The sequence below is a fragment of the Gallus gallus genome, chromosome 3 (assembly GCF_016699485.2).
Source record: "Gallus gallus isolate bGalGal1 chromosome 3, bGalGal1.mat.broiler.GRCg7b, whole genome shotgun sequence".
Classification (NCBI taxonomy): domain Eukaryota; kingdom Metazoa; phylum Chordata; class Aves; order Galliformes; family Phasianidae; genus Gallus; species Gallus gallus.
In genome coordinates, this window is record NC_052534.1 from 72,113,565 (window position 1) to 72,127,540 (window position 13,976).

At 38.8% G+C, this 13,976-nt stretch overlaps 1 protein-coding gene and 1 long non-coding RNA gene across 5 annotated transcripts in view; one reads left to right on the plus strand and one right to left on the minus strand.

Annotated features, from left to right (window-relative positions):
• Positions 1-7,933, minus strand: part of LOC121110281 — a 43,866-nt gene extending 35,933 nt beyond the window's left edge. Inside the window, exons 1-3 of one of the 2 annotated variants that reach the window (XR_006938810.1) lie at positions 7,704-7,933; positions 7,190-7,259; positions 6,755-6,792 (exon numbers count right to left, since the gene is read on the minus strand). This is a non-coding gene — a long non-coding RNA (uncharacterized LOC121110281). Of the gene's footprint in view, positions 1-2,400; positions 6,793-7,189; positions 7,260-7,703 lie in introns of those variants that run through there. The other variant, XR_005858583.2, reaches the window with a different exon arrangement.
• A 1,528-nt stretch (positions 7,934-9,461) lies between these two features.
• The window catches only part of MMS22L (MMS22 like, DNA repair protein), an 86,576-nt gene continuing 82,061 nt past the window's right edge, over positions 9,462-13,976 (plus strand). For 2 of the 3 annotated variants that reach the window (XM_046938893.1, XM_025149077.3), the window contains exons 1-3: positions 9,649-9,749; positions 11,218-11,405; positions 13,332-13,457. In XM_046938893.1, coding sequence (XP_046794849.1) covers positions 11,218-11,405; positions 13,332-13,457 — 314 coding nt within the window. In that variant the 5' untranslated portion in view covers positions 9,649-9,749. Of the gene's footprint in view, positions 9,750-11,217; positions 11,406-13,331; positions 13,458-13,976 lie in introns of all 3 variants that reach the window. The other variant, NM_001396538.1, reaches the window with a different exon arrangement.

A 13,976-nucleotide genomic window follows, 5' to 3' on the forward strand; every position in this document is an offset into this window, starting at 1 on the left:
CCACAAAAATATTAGTAATAAATTCAGAAAATAAAACCAACAGATTTGTTTATTCAAGATTTGTGAAGAACCCAACAGTCATCCAAAATTTTGATTGCATTGTAGCAAAGAGTACAAAACACTGAGAAAATGAAAATGGAGTATTACAAAGCTAAGACAAGAATGGACAAAATAGTTTACGTTTGAAAATCACACACGCAGTTTATCAGAGACCCATGTTCTTGAGTGATTATCATAATTCTCACAGATATTTTGCTTTATTAGACACCTGTTTGACAATGTGATTTACATTCAGTGTCTTTATGTGACAAACACGTGAATACCCATACAGATCACTGATATGCTGTCTGGACAAGTCATGAGAACAAGAGCTTTGCAAACTAGCAAAGCAAGAGACCAGTCTTGTTCGCCAACATTATACAGACAGACTGTATGAATTCGCGATCTGATATCACAGAATAATACTCTTTTCTGATTAAGTTCCTTCATTTAAATACACTTAATTACATACCCACTCAGTGCTGGTAAAACATATTCTGTTTTTAAAGAATGGTAGTCTGTGATATCGTTTAGCCAGAGGTCCCTGCTCTTTCACACTGGACTGCAGAGTTGCACCTTCCACCTACCTCTGTCTCTTTACATTTGATAATACCATCAAATATACAGCAGATAGCCAGAAATCTATCCTCCAACCTCTAAAATGTATGAATATCTTCATATCTCAAAAGCATTCATTTCTTCCATGACTGTGCATCATCTTCTCCACCACATTCTTTGAACACACTCCTTGTTGATGTTGCCTAGTTTCTATTGTCATCTCCCAGCTTGATTTTGATTCTGAAGCCTGCTTGCATTCAAGAACTCATGGGTCTGAATTGCATTTTTTTCAGACATATTTCTTTATCTGTCCTTGTCCCGTAACCCCTCATGGATCCCTATTTCAGTACCTCACCAGAAGGTTGCACTGCCTTTCAACATCCCAATCCTTCTTTGCACCACAGTGCCTCCACCCTGCTTTGTGACCAATTTTTAACAGAAAATTTTTGCTCCACCACAGCCACTCTCAACCAAAGCAACACTCAGTCTAATATGAACTGATACAATCCTTCAGCCGTACCTAGTTTGTCACACACCAGAACCAATTTATGTGCCCAAGAGACAAAACGATTTCAGCATAAATGTTATTGGACCTAGTGTATTTTTGATGATGAGGGAGAAGGAAAGATAATAAATGGAAACTAATGAACAGAAATATTTTGAGGATAAGTTCTGTTTTGCCGCTATTCATTCTTTCTTCCAGCTTCCTACCACCCCAACCTATCATGTTTCCAGGACCCAGATGAAACTCTATTGCAAAGTTTTTTGAGTTGAAAAATCTCTGCATTACTAGGAATTAAAAGAGTAGCAGTTAAAATAACTATGCAGTGTGCATTATTTGTATTACCACTGTTACACCTATTTATTGTACTAAGATAGAACCTAAGATCCCTCTGTTTGGGCTTTCTACAAGCACAGTAATAAAAACAGTATTTTCACTAGAGACCTTACAATCTAAACACAGAGATACAAGAAATAGGATACTATGAGAAAATAACAACAACAAAAAAAAAAAGATAGTGTGATAGGGAGAGATTTCAAGCCAGCCTAACTGTTGTCAACTCATGTAGCAACATAACAAAAGAGAATTGTAAGGAGGGATGCTTTGGGAATAGTAAAAGCCTCCTGAGCTTCAAACAGAGCATGGAGAAAAGTTTAAAAAGAATGGCTGAAAAGTTAATAAGAGAGCAATGGAAGTTGGACCAATTTTTTTAATTAAGAATATGAAATAATTCCTAGCATGAGAGCAGGTTGCAGAGAACACTGAGAATACAGTAGGAATGTACAGATCACAAAACACAACAGAAGATGGTTTGAAGTAGCAAGAAGTTTTGTGCAGCATTAAGAATCCTTACTACTACTTTTTTTTTTCCTTCTATGAATGTCCTTCTATGAATGTAGATAAGGACTGTAACATTTTATGGATTTACATTTTATAGAAGATTGAATATTTGAATGCACACAGTACATTATGCTATTTCTAGTTCAACTTCACACACACACAAAAAAGCCCAAACTGTGTTTATAGTATGAATATTTATCACTATTGTACTTTATAAAATCTATACATGGGCTTATATCTAGGTTGGCATCCTTGAAATTGAGTCAATTATACGGAATTTTACTGAATAGAAAACATACGATCTTGTTGTGAAACATATCCTGGAAAATATTGGTAAACATACATGCATTTGAGATTTCTATCAGAAATTCTGATTACTGTCATTTCATCCTCTTAAATGAAGAGAAACAAATAAGTTTGGAATTAAAAAATATTCTCAGTAACTCTCTTTCTATCTAATTTGTCATTCACGTTAAAACAGTGACTCAAAAGTGAGAGACCCTGGCATATGTATCCATTATTCCTTCTACAATGTAGTGCTCCCATTGTTTTTCATGAAAATTACGCATTTGAAAGGAATGCATTATTCGTCTAGATTAAGACAAGACATTTGGAAATACTTAAGTCATCATACAACTTCAGAACCTAATGTTTATTATGGTACTTGAGCTTGAAGCAAGATGAATAATACCATAAAACAGCACGCCTTTAAATATATGAGGGTTGCTCCGAAAGTAATGCCTCCTATTTTATGATGATGTCCCACAACATCAGAATCAGATGTTGGTTGTATGGCAGTAGAGGTTGTATCTTCTCACCAATATTCCATTATGTTTGGATGCCATGTGACATATGGAAGCAGAGGAGCAGTCTGATACAATGATATCCTACATGGAAGTGCATTTGAATCAAAGACGTATCAGTGAATTCCTCCATGCAGAAAAAATTGCTCCCACTGACATTCAGTAATGCTTACTCAGCATTTATGAGCACCAAACAGTGGATGTGAGCACAGAGAGGAGTTGGGTAGTGCATTTCAGCAGCAGCGACTGTGATATGAAAGACAAGCCATGCAGATCTGTCATGACAGAATGAGCATATATCATCTGGATTATGACCAGTGAACTGTATGGATCCATATCAGCTTCAATGCATTGGAAACAATGGTGCAGTGTTGGACTATTACAAAGTTTGTGCTAGGTGGATCCTACAAAAGCACACACAGGTTGAACCAATCTGAGGCTGAAGGTTGACAGTGTCCCGGATCACATTCTCATTGGTGACAAGATGTGGTGTCACTACTACAAGCCAGAGTCAAAACGGTACTCCATGAAGTAGCGACGTGAATTCCCCATCAAAGAGCAAGTTCCAGCCCTCAGCAGGTAAAGAGACATGGACTGTCTTTTGGGATAGGAAAGCGGTGATCCTTCTGGATTTCCTGGAATTCAGACTAACAAATCACTCTGACTGCTAGATTGTAATACTGACTAACTTGAAGACTCAAGTTTCCAGAGTCAGGCCAGAGAAGAAGAAAACTCTTCTCCTGCAAAATAAAAATGCTAGATTTCATATCAGTTTGAAGACCATGGAGCACACTGCCAATCTTGGCTGGACTGTCCTACCGCATCCACTGTATAATTCAGATTTCGCACCTTTGGATGTCCATCTTTTTGAGCCAATGAAAAATGGACTGTGTGGGCAACATTTTCCTAGCAATTATACCATTATAGCAGCTGTGAAACAGTTGCTCACCTCCACCTGTGTGGATTTTTGTAAGTATGGCATGCAGGCTTTTGTTCATCACTGATGAAAATGCATAGCTAATGATGGTGACTATGTTGAAACATGCTCTTTTGTAGCTGGCAACTTTCTCTATCAAATAGCGTTATTGTGCTCTTTATATCTGTTGTAGCTTCCAGGGAAATAAATAGGAGGCATTACTTTTGGAGTGACCTATGTATTATGGGCTGATTTTCCTAACTTTTTTTTAGATTAAAATTACACAGAGTTAAAAATGTTTTCTCATCTTTCTAATATTAGAATAGGTAAATAAATATAAATTACATCTCTCAAAAAAAAAAAAAAAACTTGCAATATTCCTAAACATTGGAACTAAAAGCACATATGAATTAGATACCTGTGTAATCACTTAAAGGTCCTTCTCTTTGGTAGCCACCATATCTTCATGATCAGATTACATTAAAACTGCTCCCTGTAAATATTACACCATCTTTAATTCTTCCAATATGACCCTCCCACTGTTGCTTTGGAAGTGTTGTTCTCCCAGTCCACAGCAACTCAGGCACATATAAACTAAAAAGGAGTTGACCTTCACTTTACCATAACCGAGTATACCGCAATTTGCTCTTTTCTAGATACGTAGTTCAGATGTAAAATGAATTTGCCAGACTAGATAGAACAAAATAACTTTCTAACTTTTTTTTTTTTTTTTTTTTTTTTTAAATCTAGAACATACTATTCATCTTTACTGCACAGTTAAATCTGGACCTTAATTTCCAGTTGCCACTTATGGTCTTGCCGCTCCCACAAATACCTTTCTCCCCTGATCCTTTTATTGCCTCAAATTGGGATTGTTCAGCGCCAAAATGGGAAATCCAAGGCAAATATGTGGAAAAGTTAAGTTTTTAACTTCTTCTGGCCATGAAGATGCTTTAGAACAGTTTAGAGCGCTAATGTTTTGTCACTCTGATAGTGCTTGTAAACCTTGAAAAAATACATGGAGGATTTAACCTTTCAGATATTAAGTATGATGTCAAGTCATAACGAGGTACCATTAAATCATGAGAGTTAAGGGTAACAGATACAGGATACTGCTGGAGCATAAACTTTTAAACTAAAAACTCATTCAAACACATGTTGCATCTCTTCATATTTTTCTAGACTGTTGTTTGGATTAACAGATATCATTACACTTGTAAGATCAAAGTCTTGCTGTTAATCCTTTCTTAAAAACAAAAGTGAGAAAATTACCTTTATTTAGATGAAAATGTAGATTTTAGAATATTAATAAAATTTATTAATATGATGGCTGGAACACCATGCCTGACTCTGGAGCAGTGCATTTAAAGAAAGAAGAAATAGGAAGAGTTCAGATGAAAGCAACAAGAATTAATGATCAAAAATGCCACAAAACAAAACAAAACAACCCTAAGATTTTCTTTTTCAAAACAAGAAAAGAACAAGTTTGGATTCTCTGAGAGATGAAAACAGTTAGAACATGGTTAAGGAACTCCAATATGAAAGTTTCCTACAAGAAGCAAAATAAGTTCCCTGTAACCCTAGAGCCAAAAAATAACAGACTAAAGTAACATTCAGCAAGCCAGGCTTCCTATCAAAAATCAGGAAAAACATTTTAATGGCAAGGCTAGTGAAACACTGGAATAGATTATTTCAGTAAGTAATCACAACAAATCTTTGAGAACAGTCAGCAAGCACCCATTAAAACAAACTTTATTGATCTTGGCTTTGAAGAATGAGAGGGTGGATATGACACCTCCTTGGAGTCCTTTTCAGCTGTATGATACCAATACCATGCATCAGTACAATTTGATGTGGAATATTGACTTGCAATGAAAGTCACACTCTGCAAAAGACTGAAGTCAATTTGTTCATGCAGATGATCACTTGGTTGCAGATGCAAACATCTAGTTATGCATCACCTAGCTACACTGATTTAGTCTGCAGCTTCCTTATTTAATAGTTTAATAATAATTACTTTCAGGATTGGGCTATATATAAACATAATGTCTAATCCAGTCACAGTATGTAGGACTTCGCTTGCAAAGAGCAGTGACTCACTAACTGGTTCCAAGGCCTTTAAACCAGACAACACTATCAACAGCTGATAACAACACAGAATTCCAGATGTAGTCTTTAATGGAAAAGTTCTAAAGGAATTAGCTTTATGTTGTTTACCTTCAAAATTCTAAATGTACCCAACATTCTTAGTCCTTCATCTGTACTTTACTATCTTTTGCGTTACTTTTGGTGTTTTGATGTTGTTTCACTTAGTTTGGTTGTGAGTTTTCTTTTGAGTCTAAGACACTTAATGGTAGATCATTGTTAATAATTAGAGTAACAATCCTGTAAATACTGCATGAGCATATGTTTACTTCAGAGTAGTTTTTGTAGAGTTATCACAGAATAATTGAATAAGCTTCCCTAGTTCATCTACTCTGTTTCCAATAACAATTTATGCTTGTTCAGATGGAAGAACTCAGGAGAAATGTACAGCTACCAGCCTGACAAGCCACTAAACATGAAAAAGTAACATTCTCTAATTTCATTTCAACAAATTCCTTACATTTAAATCATCTGACATAACACCAGGTGAATGATATGAGGAAGAAAAAAACAAAAAACCAACCAAACAAAAAAAACTTGCCTTATACATTATGTTTTGGATGGTGAGAATTGAATCGTTAGTTAAACATCCTTCATAAAATGAAATATACAAAATAGACCATGCCATCCAAAAATGGTAAAGCAGCAAAACAGCAAGCATCAGGTGTTCACAAAGTTTCTACATCTAACAAAGTAGATGTAGAAACACTGCCATCTGACCAAAGTTACAAACGTCTATGCTTCAGATAAAACCAATAACTTTAAAATACATGGAATCTCTGCTATAGACAATCACTCTCTGTTGGTGGGCACATGATTGCCCTTTTCACAACCTTTAAAAAGATGCACAAAGCACGACTCCCCCTCCAACCTCCCAGTAAGAAAAGTTGCCAAAAAAGACAGTTAAATAAAGCAGCCGTTTTCCCCTTGGGCAGCCTGTAGTGTACTCACCGCGACGGGTTAGTTTTGGAGACTTTCTTCCCCTCCCCCTGCACAGTAAGGGAGAATGGAGAGTAGTTAAATTTGAACTTTCCTGCTTTTGTTAGCATGAGTCACCACCTTAACATTATCTCAACTGTAGACTTTTATCTGTGAATATCTAAGCCCTGTCTTGTGGAAAACTAATTACTGAGCAACTGAGAGGCTTCATAATGTCCTGCATTTAAGTCCTGAACATCATACATAATGCATAGGAAGCAGTCGCTGCACTCTGATTACAGAACACTGTCATTAAGAGAGCAAATTAAAGATGTGAATAATTCACTGGCTGAGCTTATTGTCAGTGCTGCATTGTGAAATTAGAATTTCTAATAAGTACTGCAATTTTTTTAACCCAATTAACACAGAGAACATCTTGAGTCTGATTAGTACAATAAAAATTATTACCTTATTCTTTTGCTTCACAACAGCCAAATTAAATACTGTACTTAATTATGCAGCATTCATCGCTTCTGTGCTAGAAATAATAACAAAAAAAATCTCACTATCGCTTTAATAAGACTTCCAATATTTAGAATGCAACTGAAAAACAGCACACAAATCTCTAAGCACAATTTCATAGTGCAAAGTTACTGTCTTTAAAAAAAAAAAGACTTTGCAAATATCAGCAGTCGACCATGATGTCACTGCTTATGTCTTCTTTGGAAACAAAAATGTATTAAAAATAACCCCATAAAATGACCCCCCCTGAACGAGCTCTGAATATACATTGTGAATTAACTTTCTCCTGGTTGATGCAAAGACAGAAAAAAAGAAAAGAAAAAAAAAAAAAAGCATCACTTAGTGACTAGAAACCAAATACACAAATACACAAATATATAAACATCCATCCATAGATTGTTTCAAAAAACGATGCTAAAAACATACAATGAAAAAGCAAGAGCTGGATCAGCTCTCTTACCTCAGCTCCCTTTTGGCACGGGATAGATCACATCCTTTCATCCTAGAAAGGAGGAAAGTCCAGTTCAACATCCAGCTTGTTGATTTCTCCACACGGTGCCTGCTGCCATGTTAAATACAGAAAATGATCACTGAGGATGCAGCTTTTGTCTCCAAATATTTTTATGCATCCTTTTAGTGTCCAGGACCCCGGGAACCTTCACACATCTGGCAGCAGACACCACTGACTGCAGCTGCTGCAATGGTATTTTCCTCATCCCTATTTCAATTCCACCTCTTATTTCTTCCCCATCCTGGGGAAGTTTAATCACTGAGCATAGGTGGAAAAAAAAAAAAAAAAAAAAGAAAAAGAAAAAAAAAAAAAGTGGCACTGTAATCATGAGCTTTTTTTTTTTTTTCTCCTAGAGATGTGGACTGCAGCAAACACCTTGTATCTTTGTCTAGTTCTTTTAGCGTGTGCATATGAGAAGGAAGGAAAAAAAAAGGCCTGAAAATTATTCAGACACAATGCCATAGACATAAAGAGAGACAAAAAGAGAGAGAGAGAGAGGGAGGGAGAGAAAGAGAGAACGAGGCAGAGAGAGAGGAGAGAGAGGAAATGCTGAGAGGGAGAGGGGGCTGTCAGTGCAGATAAATCTGCATATGGAAATCAGGGTTATCCTGGGTGCAGTTTTATTTAACCATGATGTACTGTTTTTTTAATTAGACAGGAATTTAGTGGAGGAAATGAGGGATTCTTAGACACACAAGAACAAACGAAGCATTTTTAAGGGCAGGAGTTTCCACAGCAAGCTGCAGCACTCACAGCAAAACTTTTTATAGCAACTTTCTGGTTCGGAACAAAAGTTTCATGCACTGCTGAAAATTTATACACGCACACCCAAAGCAAAACTGGATGGGCAGTTTAAAATGAAATGAAACAAAGACAATTCAAAGTAGTGCAATCATCAATGAAAAGAAGACCCAGAAGCCAAGTCCACGACACAGTATTTTAAACTAAGTTGATGCTAGGCACAACTTTAGAACTTTCTCCCCGGCCCCTGCGCTGTGGTGATTGTCACAGCCAATGAAGACTTCTGAGGCAATGAGACCAGCCAATGCCCTGCGTGGATTTCCAATGTACTACAGCCTAAATCCTGTGCTTGGAGAGAGCAGCACCTGACCAAGTGGAGAAGGAAGGACAGAGGCATGAGTAGGTCTTCTTGCCTGGGGCTGCTTGGGATTGGTGAGGTGGCAGAGATGGAAAATGAGGCTCTGGCACAGGATAGCCCAGGATAAGCTAGATTCAAGGAAACCAGAAAAAGATAGCAGATAGTGGAAAAAAAAAAAACAGGAAGGTTTGGGAGCGGCACTGTGCTTCCAGAGTTTATTAGAAGTTATGGCCAGAATCAATTGGCAGTGGCTGCCCAGGCCGGGTATGCCTAGCAAAGCAGTGACAGTAGACTTGAAGTCACTGACGAGGACTATGGGAGTGCAACCAACAGCAGCAGGGCTGTGGTAAGGGGCTGTCAAGAAACTCCAACGAAGCAGGTGAGCAAGAAGCATACTGGCACTATAATGGGCTCAGGTGTCAACGGGAAACAGAGGGGAAGCACGGCTGCAGCATGAGCAAGAGGGGAAAAGGCACAGGAGAACAAGGGGCAGAATTGGGGCAGCCAGGAGGGAGCAGTACAGGCTGGGGGGGGGCACAGCCAGCCTCAAGTGCTGCGCTGACGACAACACGCGCAGCCAGCGGGAACACAACCAGCCCACCGCCACCTGGAGCCGCCTCACGGGCGGTGCTTCGCCCCGGGGCGGGACAGGAGGCGGGAGGGAGAAGGCAGGCACAAGAGGACGGGCGGCCGCCTGCCATGACAGAAGAGAGCTGGGCAGGGGGGCGGGAGGAGGAGGAGGAAGAGAAGGAGGAGGAGCGGCGGCCAGCGGCCAATCGGTGACGCGGCGCCTGCGCAGTGCTGGGCTGGCAGTGGCGCGCGGGACGCACGGAAAAGTGCTCCGGCGCGGAAGAGAAGGAGCGGCGGCGGTGGCGGCGGCCCACGGTGGCCCGCAGGTACCGGGTGGCGCGGTGCGACCCTTTCCGCCTCTGTCTTCCTGCCCTGTTCTTCCGTGACTGGCACAGCTATTGCCTCACCCTGCCCCGGTCCGGTCTTGTCCTGGGCCTTGGCGGGGAGGCCTATTGGCAGCGCGACGGGAACTCGCCGACGCGGGGAGGGGAGAAAGCTGAGCGCAGGGCGTGGGGCAGTTTGGATGCCTTGAATCGAACAGGCTTTCGTTTAGAGTTAAAGCAACAGCGAGTGTTGCTGTGCCTTATTTAATGAAGGTGATGCAGATCGTTCCCTTTACCTGCATGCTTCTGCTGTGCAGCTTGTGCTGTCACACCTGAGTGTAGTGTCCTGCACTAAACCGAGTTGCTGAAGGCGTCCTGTCAGTTATTAGTGCTTTTAATTGTATTGCTTGCTTATTATTATTGTAGAACTCAGTGGCACCTGTTGCCAAGTTCTACTGTTTCAGCATCTCATATAAAACATTATTTTGTGAGGGTTAAGTATGCAGTGAACTTCTTTAAGATGTGATCTTCCTTCTCGGGAATCAAAAAAAGAAATAAAAACAAAAGGAGAAGTCAGAACTCTTATGGAAACTCAAATTCAGCTGTATCGGATTCAGCCCTACAGTCATTTTCTAAACTTTTAAGATTTCAGTGTTTCAGGGTTCCATAATTATCACCTGAGGTATATTTAATGCTTTTTCAGAAAGAACTTGAGCTGTAGTGTTGCTTTAAAGTCATGACCAACTGGGAGCTTGTAATGCACGATGTGTTTTCATAGAATGTCTTGTGTTGGAGGAGACCTTACAGGTTGTGTAGTTCCACCCACCTCCCAGCCATGGGCAGGCGTTTCATACTGCAGTTACTCTGCTCATAGAACAACCTGTATTTCATTTCTGCCATTTCTTTTACCCTAGTGCTAATGCAGCTTTGTGACAAGTCAGTTTAGATTGGATATAAGAAAAAGTGGTCTTTACAGTAAAGGTGGTGAAGCACTAGAACAAGTTGCCTGGAAAAGGTGTGGAAGCCCCATCCTTGGCGAGGTTCAAGGCCAGGTTGGATGGGGCTCTGAGCACCCTGATCTAGCTGCAGATGTTCATTGCAGGGGATTTGGACTAGATGACCTATAAGGTTCCCTTCCAACTTAAATTATTATATGACTCTGTAATAATTTAAACTGAAACAGAAGATGAGTGTACTTTTTTTGTAGGATTAGCTTTCTGATTATATAACTTGCTGAGCCTGTTTCGATTGTGGAAGAAGAAGTTGCACAAAACAGCAGAATTATGTGGCAGGGAATGGGACCATGATTTCCTTTTTGGTGGTGTCTCTCAACTTGGTGTTGCAGTTAGGCTGATACTGTCCTCATCTGAGCTTGTGGATTATGAAGAGCTATAACAATGAAAAAATTATTTGAAGAAATGCTGAGGTTTTTCACTTTAATTGTTAATTATCTGCTTATTTTCTGGATTAGATGGAAACAGTGAACGATGACTTCATGGATTCCTTCACACCTCCACTTCTCAGTGACAGCCTGCAGATGGCAATGGAGGTGGAGAATGAGAAGTCAAATCCACCTTGTTTTTCTTGCATTTTTGACAACCAAAATGGAGGGAGAAGCTTCTCTGCAGAGTCTTACTTAGCAAGTGGGTCTCTTAAGAGGTATGTTGGCATGGCTTTTTGTTGAGATTTTTTTTTTTTTTTTTTAGAGTTTCAAATATATCTTTTTAAGATGTTCTTTCCACTACTGTTTTGTACCTCTAAATGCTGACAACATTTCCAAATGAATTTATTCTTGAGCCTTTATGATCCTGAGATCAGCTTTGTCATCTGCCAGTCAAGGGAGGTCAATTCTGATGATATTCTCCTTTGATCAGAGTTCATTATCCAGCTTCTAGCTCTGTGAACTGATATGAAAGTATAGTACAGACCCTACACAGACTTGTCTTCAGGAGTTTTAACAGGACACTTCAAAATTGGTCTGGGTAACAATATCTGAGACCCCTTAAATTTTGGGGGAAACTGCAGCGCTGCTTTTTCCGACTTTATGCTCTGCTGGATGCTGTCTCTTTTGTTCTCCATGTGACAGAAGCAAATCTACTTTGCCCAGCTTTCCAAAGTCTCTGATAGGATCCTCTATGGCTTTAATTCCATCTTTCTCAGAGCTCTACCTTTGTATTCTTTCTGGATTTAAGGTTCAGAAGTCAGGTGCATAAGTTGTTTTTTTTTTTAATGTGATATTCTGAAATGTTGCTTTAGTTAATACCTTCTCTCTCTTTGTGATCCACCTTTAGTTTTCTGTTATATGCTGATCCTGCAGGGATTGGGTTGCTTTTCGTACAAACATAATTTTTCTTTCCTTCTTTCTTTATACTTTTGAACCCACTTGCTTTTGTGTTTTATTATTTTTGTTAACTTTTACTTCCATAAGCTTTTCTGTAAATCCTTAAACAGGATTAAAATCCCTGCCTCCCCCAGTTCCTACCTTATTACTCTTATTTTTACTGGATCAGAGTATGTTCATTCACACTGATGTCAAGTACATGCGTGTGAGAGCCTGTGTCTTTGTGAATATAGCAGTAGTTGATTCCACAGTGACAAAGAAGGCATTCCATGACAGAAACAGTTTCATAGTAAAACTCACTCAGGGGCTTGTACAGGTTCACCAAGTCACTGTGGTCATGATAATTCTATTCTGTCCTTTATTCACCTAATCTACTTGGATTGTGAACTGCTGAAGAAGCTTGCATGTGAGAGACTCCTCTGTCTTCATTACCTAGATCAGGACTAACTTGATTTAATTGCTGCAGGCTTCGAGACAGAACAATGTTTAGACAGTTATCAAGTGAGCTACAGATGTTGTGGGAGACTGAGTCAACTATTCAACAGATGCTCTTTTTGTCTGTGATTGGGAACTGTACTGGGAATAGCACATAGTTCAAGCACGAAATAAATTTGGTTATAATGTAATAGAAGCAAGTGTTTGCCCAGAATACTTACTTTGTTTTTCAAATAGATGGACTTCTTAAATCTTAGTGAATTTGCTGAGTTATTTTATGAATGTTCAAGGGAAAATTCTGAAATAGTTTTTTAAATCTTTGTTGGCTTTATTGTATGATTTGCTGTAGTTTTTAAGCAATCTTGAAGTGCACTAGTGAAATATTTTTTATATTTATGCAGTTGGTCTACTGAGAACGTATTTCAGGAAAAATGTATACCCTGTAGCTGGTTATTAGTCCTGAGACAGATTTGAAGCATAAGCTTACAGTGATGTGTGTTATCTAATGTCCTGGCGTCTTTTGTTAAGGACAGTTTGTATTCTATGCCTCAGGATGGCCCTGTGTAAGGTGTTAATTTTCCTTTATTTCTAAAATGGTCTTGCTACAGGGCACAGTACGTGTTTTTACAGTGTTGAAGCTAAAACTTGTCATATTTTATATACTATATTGCTATAAAAGGTATAACAGTCTCTTGAGAGCACTGCTATACCTTCCTATCTACAGTATAGATATTGCTGTTACATTTATAAAAATCAGTGTTTTAGCTTTATTTACTTTATTACTGAGGAACACTGGATCTGTCTTACAGGGTTTTGCTGAGACTGGATCCTTCTCCAAATGACTATGAAGAAGATGCAATAGAAATGTTTGGCTTTCAGTGGGTTACTGAAACTGCATTAGTTGAGTCCTGTGGACTTCTCTTTGGATTACTTAGGTAATGATGTTCTTATTACTGTTACTGTTAATAATTACCTATTACTTAGGTAATGTGTATTTTATGATTACTCCAATTCTATAATTATACCAATTTATTCTAAGAATGAAACAAGCTTCAAGTTTTTGATAGTAAAGTCATAATAGACTGTGGGCCATGTAATGCATCTAAAAAGATTATGCTGTGTAACTCTATGGTAAGTGATGAATAAGACATAGATGGAGTTATGGAAGATGTAAATTTTGTGTCAGATAATTGTAGTATTCTATGACTTTTATTAATAAAGTTTCTAAGCAGTATGGAGCACATCTTTGCTGTCACCAGGTAAAGACTGATAGATATGTATTGCAATGGTGTTACGGTCCATTTAGAAGACTCCAGCTTAGCAGTTGTCAACCTGGCCTCCATGGCAAGGGAGTTAGAACTAGATGATCTTTAAGGCTCCTTGAACCTAAGCCATTGGTTCAACAATACATGAGTAAACTGTGTAAGCTTTCCTTGAATAAGATTGTGCTACCC